The sequence below is a fragment of the Apodemus sylvaticus genome, chromosome 10 (genome assembly GCF_947179515.1).
Source record: "Apodemus sylvaticus chromosome 10, mApoSyl1.1, whole genome shotgun sequence".
In the NCBI taxonomy this organism is placed as follows: domain Eukaryota; kingdom Metazoa; phylum Chordata; class Mammalia; order Rodentia; family Muridae; genus Apodemus; species Apodemus sylvaticus.
Window position 1 is genome coordinate 19592632 of NC_067481.1, and position 16971 is coordinate 19609602.

At 46.3% G+C, this 16971-nt stretch overlaps 1 protein-coding gene across 1 annotated transcript in view; it reads left to right on the forward strand.

Moving 5' to 3' along the window:
- The window catches only part of Plekhm1 (pleckstrin homology and RUN domain containing M1), a 48716-nt gene that overhangs the window by 17471 nt on the left and 14274 nt on the right, over window positions 1-16971 (forward strand). Inside the window, exons 5-6 of the mRNA XM_052194208.1 lie at window positions 7920-8295; window positions 15538-15814. Coding sequence (XP_052050168.1) covers window positions 7920-8295; window positions 15538-15814 — 653 coding nt within the window. The remainder of the gene's footprint in view (window positions 1-7919; window positions 8296-15537; window positions 15815-16971) is intronic.

Here is a 16971-nt window from a genome sequence, read left to right on the forward strand (position 1 = left end):
AGAGCCCACCTCCTACCTCCTACCCACCCCAACCACTCCCACCCCAACTTCTCCGATGCTAGATAATGGTCTGCCCTGGAGCTGCGCTGTCAGCCCTGGTAGGTCTTTTCCACCACACACTCCTGTGGAGTGTTGGGAATCAAACCAGGGCCTTCCATGAGCTAGACATACTCTCTATCCCTGAACTACATCTCCAAACCCAAAAACTTTTTGGTTTTTATTTAATTTTGATCATTTTTGTGGGGCAAAATCTTATGCTGTAGCTCAGGCTGGCCAAAGACTTGATCTAGAGCAGAGGCTGGCCTTGAACTCTTTGATCCTTCTGCCTCCACCTCCTGAGTACATGGGTTTCCAAGTTCCTAAATGTATCAGTAATATACACAGCGTGTTTTTACTTTATTTTCTGTTTAAAATTTCTTTCTACTTCTTCCCTTTTCTACACAAAGCAGTGCATGTGTGTTTCTGTAGAGCTGGTGTGTTAGAGCCTCTTCTCTCTCTCCTGATGTCTATTGTCCCACTCAGTGGACGTTTAGATGACTCAGCTCCCGGAAGCACAAGAATTGAATGAAGAAAAACTGGTCTGCTGTTTCCACAAATGCTGTCTGCTAACACTCTGCTGGGGATGCCCCACAGTCTCACAGCCATGCCAAGGGAAGGTGTTGTCCCGGTTGTGGGTATCTGGTAACTTGCTGAGTTATCCTCTCTCAGTGCAGTCTGCGCTCCTGCCGTCAGCTCATGCCAAGGATCTTTTCACTACCACTGCACACCCCACAGCCTTGTCTCGGGGCCTTCTGTGCTGCCACCCAGGATAGGATAGCTGTGTGGGCAGGGCTCACAGTACACCTAGTTTCCAAGACTGCCCCCACGGTTTACAAGTTTAGTGAAAGACAAGGAAGCAGACTGGACCTGGCCAGGGCTATCAGTGAGAGAAGGGAGAAGAAGCAGAGAGAGGCAGAGCATGGTGAGCGAGCATACCAGGCAGGGGAAACCAAGAGAATAAATAGGCATCGGGAGGAGGAGGCCTGGGGAGAGGCCAGGGGCTGGGGTGTTGTGGACTTTGGAATGTGTAGCAGGTACTTGTGACACTGAGACGGCCTGGAGGCCAGCATGTGCTTTGTGCAACTACAGGTATGTGTCATTTGGAAGCCATATGTCCCTTCTGCCAGAGGTAAGGGAAATGACTCCTTTTGGCAGATGGAAACTGGTTTCACAAGTTCCTGAGGAAGGCTAGTTCTTATCTAACCACCCAAGTCCTCCTGTAGTCAGGTTGAGTTCATTTCTGGATATTTGCACAGCCTTTTGGAGCTTGGGTAATTGCAGTTTCCTTTAGACCTGACAGTGAGCTGCTCATGTGAGAGTGGTAGGCCCCAGAGGGGAGCACTGAGCCTGGGAGATGGCGAACTCAGGTGTCAGATGAGGAGTTTAGATAGAGCACACTGGGGAGAAGCCCCAAGGACCCATCTCTGCCTTTTGAAGTGCTGGGGTAGGGTGGCATGGCATGACTTACGCTAGCCTGCCTCTCTCAGGCTATCTTCTATCATGTGCCTTGGTCTTTACCTCACGAGTCTTATGACTGGAAGATTCCAGCACAAGGTCTTTGAATCAGTGACTGTCCACCCTGTCTAGGAATCACTGACATGGTTCTTGTGGGGAATCTCAGAGTTGAGGGTCAGGGTCATACAGACAAGCACCAGACAATGATGCGAGTGACTGCAGCCAGAGCACACAGATGAGCATGCGCAGGCCTGCTGCCATTCTCAGAGCCACACCTTTAAGTTACCCTCTTTGTGGGGGAGGGATGCCACCCCCACATGTGCAGGTCGGAGGCCAGAGGACACCTTTCAGGAACTGGTTCTCTCCAGAGGATCAAAGTCAGGTCGTCAGGATTGACAGCAAGTGCCTTTACTTGCTGAGCTGACTCTCTGGACCAGCATTTTTCTTTTTAAAGATGGAGTCATGCAATGTAGACTAGGCCAGTCCTGAACTCTTGATCCTCCAGAGCTGGCTCACAGAAGAGTCCTCCCACACCTGGCATGAGGTTAGCCTGGAAGCTGCAGGGACCAGCATTTCTTTTTCTTTTTCTTTCTTTAAGATTTATTTATTTACTATATGTAAGTACATAGTAGCTATTTTCAGACACACCAGAAGAGGATATCAGATCTCATTATGGATGGTTGTGGATACCATGTGGTTGCTGGGATTTGAACTCAGGATCTTCAAAAGAGCAGTCAATGCTCTTAACCGCTGAGCCATCTCTTCAGCCCCTGGGACCAGCATTTCTATGTGTGTGTTTTAGTAATAAAAGATCCCCAGCAGCACTTCAGTTGACTTTATTCTTTAATAATATTAAACATTTACATTAACTAGGCATAAATACCCTGTCCTTAATGTTTCAACTCTTAAAACATCTATCTGCACAAAACATAACTTCAGATGAAACTTGCTCAAATACTGTAAGGTGTTCTGTGTAGCAAAAGTAAGTTGCAGCTTGCCAAGTGGGCTGATTGTTTTGGGTCTGTCCTATAATTATGAAGGGTTGTAGACTCAGCAGCTGAACTGCCAGGGCTGTCTGTTTACCAGGCTTCTGCCTGCTCCTCCTTCCTGACCTTGACATGGGGATAAGACTGTAAAGGAAAGAGGATAAAGGAGGAGTCAGGATGTAAAGCGCTTAGCGCAGTGGGGAGGATGTCAGGAGTGCTGGTTAGGTGCTTTGATGGTGTAATTAATTACTATGACGACCTGACCTGTGACATCAGTCCTCTCATTACTTGTCTTTGTATAAATAGCTGCAAAACTTTTTAGAATATGTATTTATTCAAACTAATTTTTTCTTGTAGTATATTCTGATCATGGTTTCCTCTCCTGCAACTTCTCCTAGATCCTCCCGACTTTACCCCTGTACATCCTGACCTAGTTGTGTCTGGAAGACAGTTTCCTTGGTGTCAACCATCCCCTCTGGCTCTTGAAGTCTTTGCTTTGCAAAACTGTATTAGCATTTGTCAGATGTCTTAGCAGTAGAGCTCTCCTCTGGGCTTTCTTCAGCGGCCCTTACACTGAAGTGAAACAATCACACACCACAGCATGGTCGGGAAACCCAAGCCCTGCCTGGCTTGACAGAACTGCTCGATAAGGTGTTGTCTGCACACCTCTCATGCATGCATACATACATACATACATACATACATACGAACACATATATATATGAACAGACAGGAGACTAGGGAGATGGCTTAGTTGGTAAAGCACTTGCCTTACCTGAATTGGATCCTCAGAACCCATGTTAAGAAAGGTCTGGGAGTGATGGTGCCTCTCTGTAATCCCTGTGCTCCAGAGGCAGAGCCAGGTGGACTCCTGGGGCTCACTAGCCAGCCAGTAACTCACTAGGCTAGCTCTGGCGATGAAAGACCCTTTTTGAATTTTAGATTTTGGATTTGTTTTTTTCAAGGCAGGGTTTCTCTGTGTAGCCCTGGCTGTATTGGAACTTACTCTGTAGACCAGGCTGGCCTTGAACTCAGAAACCCGCCTCCCAGAGTGCTGGGATTACAGGCGTGCGCCACCACTGACTTTTTTTCTAAAACAGGTAACTGATGATTGAGGAATGACACATGAGTGTACCCTCGGGCCCACACACAGACTTGTCCTTGCACATACACAATCTCTTTGTCTCACAAAACCAAAGGGGAGAAGAGAGCAGCATTTCCTGCTCCCAGGAAGTCGCAATTGTAGATTTTTGTTGTTTTGGGTTTTGGCTTTTTGGTTTTCTTCTTTTGGGTTGGGGGAGACAGAATGGAGGGTTGAACTTAGCTCATTTATGCTAGGCAAACTCCACCACTGAAAAACATAGCATCAGGTTAGCCTTGAACTCACAGATCTATGCCCAGTCTTTTCATTTTTGAGGCAGGGTCCCCCTAGGCTCACCTTGAACTCACTGTAATGTGGGAGTTGGAGCTCAGGATCCTCCTGCCAGGGCAGTGCTGGGGTGACAGGTGTGAGCGGCCATCCCAAGCCTCTTGATCTTTTTTTTTCTTTCTTGTGATAGTATCTCACTTTATAGTGTTGGTTGCCCTTGGAAGTCATGACCTGGCTAGCCTTGAGCTCAGAGATCCACCTGCCTCTGCCTACCAAGTGTTGGGATCAAAAGGTATTGGACCACCATTTCCAGCTTGATAAGTAATCATCTGACTCATGCCCCCCCACCAGTAATAAAAACAACAACAGCAACAACAACAATAATAATAATGGATTATATTCTTTAATAATCTCACTTTGGCATATATTTTCATATATACATATGTTTGGATCACATCCCTTTTTTCTCTTTTTCCCGGCCTTCCTCCTTTTCCCATACAACACCCTGTGATTTTCCCCTTCTGTTTTCAGTGTCTTTTAATCCTAGATCCTATATGTGAGAAAAAATACACATGTCTTCCTAAGGCATAGTTCTCATAACATGACTGTCTCCAATCCCATTCATTTTCCCGTAAATGGTGCGGTTTTGTTCCTGTTTACAGCTGTATGTCTACCATGTATCTCTTACCCAAGCATCTGTTGGTGACTGGCTGATGCTGTGACTTGGTGTCCACAGTGCCGCCTGCACAAAGGCTTCAGTCCTTGGGATCTACCCAGGAGATGGCTGGTGGGATATAATTGTACTATTTTGTTTTTTGAGGAACCCCCATATTGATTTGCATAGTTCTATATTAACACTATTATATAAAGGTTCCTTCTCCCCCATATCTGCTGCTTTTTTTACATTTTAATTTTTTATGTTTTGACTGCCTATGCTTGTGTACCACATGTATGCAGTGCCAGAAGAGGCCAGAAGAGGGCACCATACCCCACAGATCTAGAATTATATAGAGACAGTTGTGAACAACCATGTGAGGAATGGGAATCAAACCCTGGTCCTCAGCAAGAGCCACCAGCACTCCTAACTGCTGAGCCGTCTCTCCAGACTCCCACCCGGCTCCTTCATGAAGATGAGATACCAAGCTCATACATCATAAACTTCACCTTTGTTTTCCTTTCAGTGTTTTGAGGCAGGATTTTGCCATGTAGCCCTGACGACATGGAACTCAGTATGTAGACCAGACTAATCTCAAACTCATCACAGTCTTCCTGCCTCTGCTTCCTAAATGCTGGGATTGCAGGCACAGCCAGATGCAGTTACAGATCATTAGTGTATAACTCAGGGACATTTTTATTGCCGTGGAAGGAAAGGCAGTGCAATGCCATTCACGCTGTCACGCCTGCTCTGGTCACGCCTGCTCTGGTCACGCCTGCTCTGGTCACGCCTGCTCTGGTCACGGGTGTAGATAGAACCATGTCATGCATGGCCCTTTGTGGCTGGTTTCTCATACTTGATATATTTTCAGATTCATCCACGCTATAGCATGCATTAGGTCTGAGTAATATCCCATTTGTTGTGTCTGCCACAGCATGTTCATTCTCCAGTTAGTGGACTGTTCTTTGCTTCTGACTGTTAAGGTGATAGTGCCCTGAACAGTCATGTCCAAATTTTATCCGGACATGTTTTGAATCTCATAGGTGTAGACCTGGAAAAGAGTTGCTTGCAACTCTGATTAATTTTCTGAGGAGCTACCAAACTGCTTTTTATAGCAACAGTACCATCTTATATTATGTACTATTTACATAGACAAGCTCATTCCTTAGTTGGTAAAGAGAGGTAGAGGGCGCAAACTCAGGTTCGAGGCCAGCCTTGGCTAAATAGCAAGCATGGGATCCCATCTACAAGAAATATTTTTGTTGTTGTTGTTTTGTTTTTCAAGACAGAATTTCTCTGTGTAGCCCTGGCTGTCCTGAAACTCACTGTGTAGAGCAGGCTGTCCTCAAACACAGAAATCCACCTGCCTCTGCCTCCCAAGTGCTGGGATTAAAGGTGTGCTCCACCGCTGCCCAGCACAAGAAATAAATTTTTAAAAAGTTACTTTTCCCAAATCTCTCTCTCTCTCTCTCTCTCTCTCTCTCTCTCTCTCTCTCTCTCACACACACACACACACACACACACGAGCATTGTAGCCACTCTAGCTAGAATGAAGTAGTGCATTTTTATGGCTGTTTCCCATTTCCCTGGTGGTCAGTGATGCTGACCATTTCTCTTATACTTCCTGGAGATATCATCACAAAAGTATTTTTAATCTCTTTGCCCATTTTCACTTCAGTTGTCATTTTATTGCTGAGTTGTTGGAGTTCTTGATATAGTCTGAGTATTGGATGATACAAGGGTTTCCCTTTGTGTTATGAGTTCTCATTTCTATTCTTCACATGATAGACAAGCCCCAGCCCTTCCTCCCTCTCTCTGTCTTTGTGTGTGTGTTGTTGTTGTTGTTGTTGTTTTTGTTGTTGTTCTTTTGAGACAGAGTTTCACTTTGTAGCCTGGAACTTACTGTATAGCCCAGGGTGATCTCAGACTAAATCTTCCTACATCAGCCTCCCAGGTTATAGACCTCAGGTGTGTACTACCCCATGGATATATTTTATGAATCATAAAAGTTTGATTTTCTGCAGGCATGGCAGTGCATACTGATAATTCTGTCATTCAGGATGCTGGAGCAGAGTCAGCCTAAGTTCCCTGGCAGGATTGTCTCACACAAAAGATTTTCCTTTTGATGAAGTCCAGTATATTATTTTGGTTGATTATTTATGACTTAGATGTCACATCTAAGAATTACCTAGCTAACTCAAAGATACATTTATACCTGTATTTTCTTCTAAGAGTTTTATAGGTTTCACTCTTATTTAGGTCTTACTCGGTTACTTGTATATGTGGTGTGAGATAGCAATCCAGCTTGATTCTTTTCCATGTGAGTGTCCCCTTTTCATAGCACCATTTATTGAAAAGCCTGTTCCCTTGCCCACTGAAATATCTTGGCATCTGTGTGAAAGTCATTTGTTTATAATGGAGGGGTCGGTGAAGCTGGTTGACTCCATTGTCTTGGAATGTAGGTGGGATTGGGGTGGTGTAGGTAAGAGCTGAGCTCTGGTTCCGGTGACCAGCGAGCACCTTGCGTCCTAAGATTCTTTCCATTAAGGGAGCTTACTCCATCAAAGCCAGTGGGGCCAACTCATGCCACCTTTGGGCTCCAGTCAAAGGCCTTGTTTCCTTTTGAACCAGCATTTATCCATAGCAAGTATGTTTGTAAGTGGAAGAGGAGATAACGAGTAGTTTTTTTTAGAAAGAGAACTTGGATTCCAAGAAGCCCAGGAGAGGGAGGAGCAGGCACTAGCCAGGGCACATTCCAGAAGGCCCAGAAGTATATATGTATATATACAAAGGCAGTACTGTTGACTCTCTGTGACCCCTCTAAGAGGACAAGGGGCGGCAACCCAAGAGAATACTTTCGTGAGTTACACCCTGTGTGCTTGTGCGCACTCTTCCACACCATTTGGGGAATTGCTGAGTCCCAGTGTTGATTTGGGGGACAGGAAGCTTCTCTACCTAATCAACCTTGAAGAGGCCCTTACTCCTCACTACAGCCCTGGTGCCCCATGACTGTCCGGTGGACAAAGTGCATCCTCCCCTCATCCATTCCCTGTCTCAGAGAGCAGACTCTGGGAACCTCAGGTCTGAGACACGCCTGTCAGGAGGCTCTGCCACAGATGAGGGGATCAAGCAAACTCGCCAGGCCCTCATTTCTGCCATGTGAAGTGGCACCTGAGATGGCCCCAGCTTACTTGCCTGCCCACTGTGCCCAAGTCCGAGCCTCAGGGAGGAGTTTGAGAGGACGGCTGTGTGGGCGCTGAGGAATGCGGTGAGGAGTTAGAGAGTGCCGCTTTGTTTGCTTTTAATAAGCAGTGGCTTTCTGGTTTTACCACTGCTGCAGCCACCGTGGGCATCCTAGCTATCAAATTGTCACAGCGGTCTGTTTTTCTGTTTATGTGTTTTCAAACTTCTATAGGGTGTTGTCGGAATTCAGCAAAGCCCAGGTAAATTCTGTGCCAAGCAGCGAACCAAGCCAAGAGCCAGACACGCCCCTGCTCCAGACCCCTCTCTCCCTCCACAGCCTAGCTGCCAGCACACACCTGCACTTTGAGGGGTCTGAAGAGCTCTCTCCTGCCCACACATCCTCTGGGACATCAAGTGGTGGCCACAAGCATCAGCTACTGCCCCAGGAGACCCCAGACGTGCAGCAGCATTGTCCTTCACAGAGCACTGCAGACCAGCAGCCTTCTAGTCCTGTGGGCGGGGCAGCTGGCGAAGGGAGTGGCCCTTGGAAAGCCCTGGAGTGTGGCAGAGTCGGACCGAAGCTTGTGGTTTCCTCTCCTACAAGTCCGGTGAGTATGAAGGCAGTTCAGGAGAATCTCGGAAATAACTCTAGGCTGAAATTGCCCATCTGGTGACCCAGAGTGGCTCTACCAGCTTATTAGCATGCTTGTCCTGAGTGGGCAGTGTTAACAGCATGGTAATGGTAAACTGCTATGTCTTGGCGTGTCAGTACTGGAGAGGAGCCAGGCTTTATGCTGAGTCCCATAAATATTTCCCCTTGTCATCACAACCAATTTATGAAAAAGAGATTCCCATCTGATACCACACTCTGCTTGGATTTTTTATTGATTTTTTTTTTTTTTTTTTTTTTTTTTTTTTTTTACAACAGGTCTCACTGTATAGCCCAGGTTGGTCCTGAACTCATTTTGTATCCCAGGTTGGCCTCTGACGTGTGATCTTTCAATACTGCCTCAGTCGCCCAAGTGTTGGCATTACAGGCAGGCACAACACTGTTCCAATCTCTGTTCTTAGCTATCACCATTCACAAGTTTACACTCCTGGAGAAGCCATTTCAACTGCCTGAGACTTGACTTTTTTTCAATACTTAAAATCAAATTTTCATAAAATCCTGGTTGTGAAATACTTACTTTCAACATGAACCAGTTTGTGAACTTTGTGGTCAAATGTGGCAGTCACTACACCAGCAGTGGATTTTGGGTACTCAAATATGTCCTGTCCCCAGATGGTCATGGTCATTTGTACCTATAGTCTCAAGGCTCTGAGGCAGAAGCAGAAAGATCATGAATTAAAAGGTCAAGAGTAAGATGCTGTTTCAAAAGAAAGAGAAAGAAAATTGTGACCAATCTAGATTTAGACAGCATAGTTAAATTGACTTATCAGGGTATAATTCACACACCATATAGAAGTATAATTCAGTGCTCTTTAGTTTGTTTGGGGTATGTAGCTATCACTACAATATAATCTTAGAACATTTTAATCCCTCATTTAAAGAAACGTTGCAATTGTTCCCTCAACCACAGATAGCCACTGTTTGGTCTCAATAGATTTGTCTGTTCTGGAAAATTCGTGTAAACAAGACTAAATAACATGTTTTGGGGTTTGGCTTCAGCTGTTTGTGTATGTGCACATGTATGTATGGAGGCCAAAGGCATGTTACTTCATCCACCTCTGTTCGTGGGTGCTGGGGACCCTAAGTTAGGTCCTCATCTTTGTTCGGGAAGCATTTTACTGACTAAGCCATCCCCTGTGCCCACACGCATCCCCTATGCCATGGTCTTTTAAAGTTTACCTAAGTGTAACGGCTCGTGCCTGTTGTCCTGTCATATAGGAGGCCCAGGCAGGAAGACCATGAAGCCAGCTTAGTCTGCGTGACAAGACCCTGTCTCAAACATCAGACAGCAGAAAGGTTCACCCACGTTACACGTGTCCATTCTCATGCCTGCGACTGCTGAGGAATACATGGCCTAGCATGTTTTTCATTGAGTGACTAAGTCATGTGGTATTTATGTGTTGATGGGCATTTCTTGGTTATTACAAATAATGTTATAAATATGGTGTATAAGATTTCATACGGGCATATGTTTTTAATTCTCTTAGACACATAAAATTCTATTAGTAGAGTTTTTGGATCCTCTAGTAACTCTATATTTAACTTTTTTTGTGGAACTGCCAAAGTGTTTTCCAAAGCAGCTGCCCTAGTTTATGTCTCCACCAGTATATTTTCCGCATCCTTTCCAACAGCTGTAATTACCTAGTTTCAAATGAGTATTATTATAGCCATCCTGGTGGATGAGAAGTACTAGTCCGTGGTGTTTTTATTCTGTGTGCTTCTAGTGATAAAGCCGTTTTCTCTTTTGTGAGGCACCATCACATTTTATTTTGCTTTAATTTTTATTTTATGTGTCTGGGTGTTTTGCATGCATATATGTATGTGTACTACAAGCATTCCTGGTGTCCACAGTGACAGAAGAGGGCACTGGATCCCCTGAAATAGGAGTTACAGATGATTGTGAGTTGCTATGTGGGTTCTGAGACTCAAACCAGGGTCCTCTCACATTCTTAAGTTGAATTCGGTGCTTTTTTTTTTTTCTCCTGAGATTTGAGTCAGGCTCTCCTATAGACTATGCCAGTCTCCGACTGGCCATGTACCGAGACTAGAATGACTTTACAATTCTGGCTCTCTTGTTTCCACTTCCCTGTGCTTAGTGTGAGGTAGCAGTCAGCTGTTGTTGATTTATTTATATTTATTGAGTGAGTGACATGTGACTGTGCAGGTGTATGTGTGGCCACTTGAGCATGCTGCAGCACACAAATGGAGGTCAGAGGACATCTCCAGGGGTCAATGATCTCCTTCGCCCATGTGATTTCTGGGGCTCATTCTCAGGTCACAAAGCTTGGCTGTGAGCACCTCACCCACTGAGCTGCCTCTCTGGATCCAATTTATTTTTTTTATTTTATTTATTTATTTATTTATTTATTTATTTATTTATTGGTTTTTTGGATTTGGTTTTTCCGAGACAGGGTTTCTCTGTATAGCCATGGCTGTCCTGGAACTCACTCTGTAGACCAGGCTGGCCTCGAAGTAAGGAATCCACCTGCCTCTGCCTCCCAGAGTGCGGGGATTACAGGCGTGCACCACCACTGCCCGGCTCAATTTATATTTTTCTATGTGGACATCTGCTTGATCTAGCTCAATGCATTGAATAAGACTATGAAAATCATGAACTTGTATAATTGGGTCAGAATTTCTGTTTTTACCATTCTGAAGATGGTTCCAGATTTACTTCTGGAAGATCCATTTTACGAGGCTTTAAAGAGTCTAACTAGGCAATTGTGAAACTATCCTGACGCTTGGAGGGTCCGCAGCCTCTGCCTCAAACTGCAAAGAGAAGGATGCCTGTAACCCACCTCAGCTCCCAAGTGTGGCCTTGACCGTGCTGAACAAAGTCACCCTTGCCCCGGATCTAGCTTCTGCTCATTGGTCTCACAGTACCATGTCAGGGTCCTGGAGCTGATGGGACATGGTAGCTAACTAGTCAACAGAATTCTTCCCCTGTCCACAGTTTTGACCTGCCAACTTCCTCTCTGCTCCCTAGGTGAGGCAAGCTCCTTCCAGCGTCCAGCTTTTACAGTGGCTGTCCCCTGTGCCCCTTTCCTGACAGGCTCCTGTGCCTCGGTGCTGAGTGCTGTCCCAGCCGCCAACCACCAGGTCTAAAAAGCACCATCCCGAGACTGTTGAGTTTTCTACCCTACCTTTCTGTCCCATGTCCTCCTTAGGTGTCTTTGTTGTTGACGGGAAGTGTAGTGACCATCAGCTTTCAATGTCCCTGGAGCCATTCAGTCTCTCTCCTTAAGTTTTATGTGTAAGGTGTTGCCTGTGAACCAAGCTAGGCGCTAGGGGAACAGTGATGAGACAGGAGCCCTTGGGGACAATCACCAGATCAGAGAGTGGATGGTGCGCATTGTAATTACACTAGCACTGAGTGCTGTGGAGGACGGTGCGGGGACGGGGAGCTCCTGGGGTGACTAAGCCTGGCCTCGTCACTGTCCCACACACTCTGCCTGTGGCATGGGGTCCCCTTCTGCAGTTACACATTCAGACATAATGAAAACGGTGAACAGAAAGTCCAGTTCTTTGGAAAGTGGTCCAGAGACATTACATTCCTTAGCCATAGCCTCCTGACACCTACTGGAGCAGGCAGCATTCTGCTGACTTAGATCCCTAATGGCAAGTGCTGCTCTGGTGGAGATCCCAGGTCTGCGGTGATCTCCTCACACATGAAGGACATAGCCAGCCAGATGTGGGGCCCTGAGCAGGCACATGTAGGAGGGTGACAGAAGGAGGCAAGAGAAGAGGGAAACAGGGTGACTGTGAGGTTGCCACAATCCATTATTGCTGGAGTATTCTTTTTCTACCTCCTCCGTGAGGCAGATACACTCTCAGTACCCTCCCACTGGAGCCACCCCCACCCCCAACACACACTCTGCTTCTCACTGTTTCTCACAGATCCTTTCTCTAGAGAGTTCAACCCCCGTGGCTGGAGTAGACTCTGAACATTTCTTAGTAGTCTTCTTCTTTTCAGTGGAGAGAGAAGTAAGTCTTCCTTAGTGTAGATCCACAGTTGTCTTCATCCCTTCAGGTCCTTCCACTCACCTCTGTTGTTTTACATTGAAGACACTTGGGTAGCCAGGAGTTAGTTCCTTGGGCTGGCAAGATGGCTCAAGGACTCAAAATATATGGCATACACGTCTAGCGACCCGAGTTCAATCACTGGAAACCAAGTAAGGGTGGATAGAGAGAACTGACTCTAGAGTTGCTCACATACTTGTGCCTAAACATTTGCATAAACTAGTAGTGATGAAAATAGTCTCCTGTGTTTTATGACTCAATGCCATGTATTTTTGCTTGACATTCTCAAGGAAAATGATAACTGAGCACAGCTGTACAGGATGGTGTGAGCAGAGAATGTCCCCAAATGGGTGTTGTCTGGGAGAGGAGGGCTTCTAAAGGAGCTGCCGGGTGGGGACTGGTGCGGTCCTGAGGAGTAGTGTCCTCTCCTACTAGGGCTTACACACGACAGGATCCCCAGGTATGTGTGAGGTCACCAGGATGGCCAAGTGTCTCCCAGGAATTTCCCACACCCATTTTCCTCAGGGAATCATCCGGGTCTTGGTGACCCAGACAGGCTCTGTTTAGACCAGTTTCACATGGTCCCTAGCAGCTACCCTGCCTGACACATCATCCTGTCCCTAGTAAAAGGAAGCATGTGCCAACTCAAAGTCACATGCAGAGGCCCTGGGAGCCCAGTTCTGGAACGCTCCCCCTATGCCTGAACCAGAACTTATCTCTTTTGGCTTCCGGAGTCTTGTCACATCTGAATTTTTAAACTGTCTAAACCATCCCCTCTGACAAACAGCCGTAGCCTGAGCCCCCTGCCCTGTCCATATCTGCAGGGAGGGCAAGTTTTGTTTTGTTTGGATTTTTTTTTTTTTTTTTTTTTTTTTGAGACAGGATTTCTCTGTATAGCCCTGGCTGTCCTGGAACTCACTCTGTAGACCAGGCTGGCCTCGAACTCAGAAATCCGCCTGCCTCCGCCTCCCAGAGTGCTGGGATTACAGGCATGCACCACCACCGCCCGGCTTTTGTTGTTTTGTTTTGTTTTTTTGTTTTCTGGATTTGTTTGGTTTTTTTTTTTTGTTTTTTTGTTTTGTTTTGTTTTTTTTTTTGAGACAGGGATTCTCTGTGTAGCCCTGGCTGTCCTGGAACTCACTCTGTAGACCAGGCTGACCTCAAACTCAGAAATCTGCCTGCCTCTGCCTCCCAGAGTGCTGGGGACTACAGGCGTGTGCCACCACCGCCCGGGAGGGCAGTCTTGATTTAAGGGTTGGAAATAGCAATGTCAGAGCTAGATTGGTAACATTTAGCAGAGCAGTGGGGCGGGCCCTGCCTGTGTGACTCATTTCCTTTGTATAGACAGCCACTTAGAGCAGCCACCCAGCTTCCTTGCCTCTGCTCTCTTCTATGTCTAGGCATAGAAAGGCAGAGGGCTTATAACAGTGAAAAATAGGAACTAAACAATATTCTCATAGGCCTTCTGACTCCAGATCTCCCAGCTTCCCGTGTCAGTGAGCTTCCTGTGTCAGGCTCACAGAGTAGACCCGTGAGGGTCGGAGAGCAGAATCTACTGTTAGGGGCTTTGAGGACCTGGTCAGTGTGGGGAACAGAATTCTTAGCAGTAATTGAGGTCTAAGCCCATACACCACACCTCCTGCACCCCAAGTCTCCAAGGCCAAAAACCTGAAGTGCTGGGACACTTGTGTTTCCACCTGCAAGAGATTGCACCCCTTCCTTACACCTTACATAGAAGCTGACTCAAAACGGGTCACAGAGATGTAAGCGCTAAGAAGATTCCTAGTGAAACCGTAGGAATAAATCTTGGTGACATTGGCTTCAGCGGTGGCTTCTGATATAAAACAGCAGGAGCACAGGCAGAAGAACTGGCTAAATTAAGCTTCAGAAAGAAACATCTCAGCTCTAGAAGGCACCATTAAGAAGGAAAAAAAGACGAAGCCGGGCACGGTGGCTCGTGCCTGTGGCTTGTGCCTGCAGTTCCAGCACTGGAGAGGCCAAGGCAGGAGGCTCTTGCACAGCTGCCCTGGGCATGTAATAAGCTCTAGACTAATCTTGGCTATCGATGCTGACTCAAAAAGAAAGGTAGGGAGAGAGATAAATAAAAAGATAAAAGACAACACATAGAATAAGAGAAATTATTGGTCAGTCAGATAGCCTGGTACCCAGAATCTGCCCAAAACCCTTGTACTTTTTATTGGTTTCCTAAGCAGTTATAACAAAGTAGCATAAATCAGATGGCTGGAAACAGCGGCTGTGCAGTCCTTACTAGTACTAGAAGCTGAGTGGAGAGCCAGAGGTCCGCAGCAGTGGTTCCTTCTCCCAAAAGTGAGGAGTAATCTCTCCTGTCTTCCTCCTAGTTCCCAGTATTCTTGGCATAGACTTGTAGGCTCATCACTCCAGTCCCTCCCTCGATATCCCATGCTTCTCCTCCACTTGACACTTTCCTCTATGTGAGTTATCTCCTCCTCTTCTCTTGTTCTGAGCCAAGGTCTGTTCTGGAACTTACTGTGTAGACCATGCTGCCGTAGAACTCACAGAGATCTGCCTGTCTCTGCCTCTAGAGTTCTGGGCTTAAAAGCATGTGCCACTGTGTCTGTCTCCTCTTCCTGTAAGAACATCAGTCCAACTGGGTGAAGGGCTCACCCTGCTCCACTACAAGGACATCTGAACTAGTTACTAGGGTTTACTAGTTAGTCAACCCTAACAGCAAACCACAAGCCCAATTAAAAATAAAAATCTGAAGAAAAGTACTGACAACCAATATGAAAAGATGTTCTCTTGCCATTAGACATTAAGGAAATGCAAATCAAAACCACAGTGAGACAGCACTTCACAGATCAGCATGGCAGGAAGACTAAATGACAGAGACTGGAGAGGTTAGAAGGGAACTGCTGGCGATTCTCCGCAAGTAAAGAAAGGTGCCCCGCTCCATTCTGACAAATGAAATCTGACCTCCGGGGCCCCCATACAGATGGAAGGAGAAACCTGACTAAAGCTGTCCTCTGGCCTCCACGTGCATGCTCCCGTCCCCCAGTAATATCAGCCTTGTACACTGCTGATATGGATGTAAAGTGGGCTAATTTCATTATATGTGAGCTGTAACAAAATAGTTTTTAACTCTTAAAAGACTCCCTCATTCCTTTTGTTTTCCTTGTAGAAAGGCAAGAGCTGGATTTCTGAAGATGACTTCTGCCGGCCTCCCCAGGAGCATGCTCTGAAGAGTGCTGCAGATCTCTGCACATCTCCTCTGCAAGGGACTCCAGAGGCAAGGACAACTCTCCACAGGCCTTTTTCTCTAGGACCAAGAAAGAGCTGTTCCCTGGGAGCTTTAGACAAAGCATGTGTGTCCTCACAGGGCTGCAGAAATGCTCAGCCAGCTCCAGTGGTGACACAAGACCATAAGAACTTCTGTGTGGTGCACCGAAGGCAAATGGGTAGGTGACTGTGGAGTCCCTTCCCCAGGGACAGTGTCTTTCAAAAAGCAGCTCTCAGTCCTCTTTGCCATTGTAAACAGGTAGTGTGTCCTTCCAGAGTCAGGCCTTGCCCAGAGTGTAGAGGCAAGGTACAAGGACACTTAGACACACGCACAACAGCCCTTGGGAGAAGTGCTGTGCTTGCTTCCATAGTCTTCCCTAGAGTAGGGTCAGAACTGCCCGAGGATGCCATCCAGGGAAGCTGCCTGTGCCTCAGGAAAACAGACAAAAGACCTGATTACAGAATAGAAAAATACCTTTTTCCCCTTTTTTTGTTTTTGTTTTGTTTTTGTTCTGTTTTCTTGGTCTTTTGAGATAGGGTCTTGTTATATAGCCCCGTCTTGCCTAGTGCTTACTATGTAGCTGAGATTGGCCTCATTCATAGCCATCTTTGTTGGTTCTCCTCCAGAGTGCTGGGTTCAGGTGAGTGCCATTACTCCTAGTTTATGTCATATATTGAAATGGAAATATTCTCAATAAAATTATGCTGTGAAACATGAAGGCAAAGCCCAGCCGGGTCTAAAGTCTTGTAGAATCAGCTGCTCAGTAGGCGGAAGCAGGAAGTTCTCAAGTTTATAGAACACGAGTGAGTTAAAGACTAGCTTGATTAACTCAACAAAATGCTGCTTCAAAAAAATCAAAAGACATACTGGGGATATAGCTCAGTGATCAGATACTGACCGCAGGCATGAAGCCGTAAGTTCAGTCTGCAGGACCCTGAAAACACTAAACCAAGAAATGTCGGGTTGCACAGCTCTTAGGGAAGCCTGCTCTCGAATGCCAGCCGTTCCAGTGGCTCCTCCTAAAGCCCTTATCTTGCATGGTTTAGGAAATAACCCTAGCAGGGCCTATCAGACCCGCCGTCCACCTCAGCCTGCCCACCTCAGCCCTCCTTGTGCTGCTTACGGTGTGGTTCGACCTCCACACCCTCAACATTCCAGAAAGCATTAATAACCCTGGCTTAACTGTATTAACTCAAAATGTGTTGGTTGGTTGGCCCCACCAACCCCACTGTGTAATCCTAGCTGTCCTGGAACTCACAATGTAGACCATTTTGTTTTCAAACTCACTGACATCTACCTGCCTCTGTCTCCCAGATGTTGGCATTAAAGGCCTGC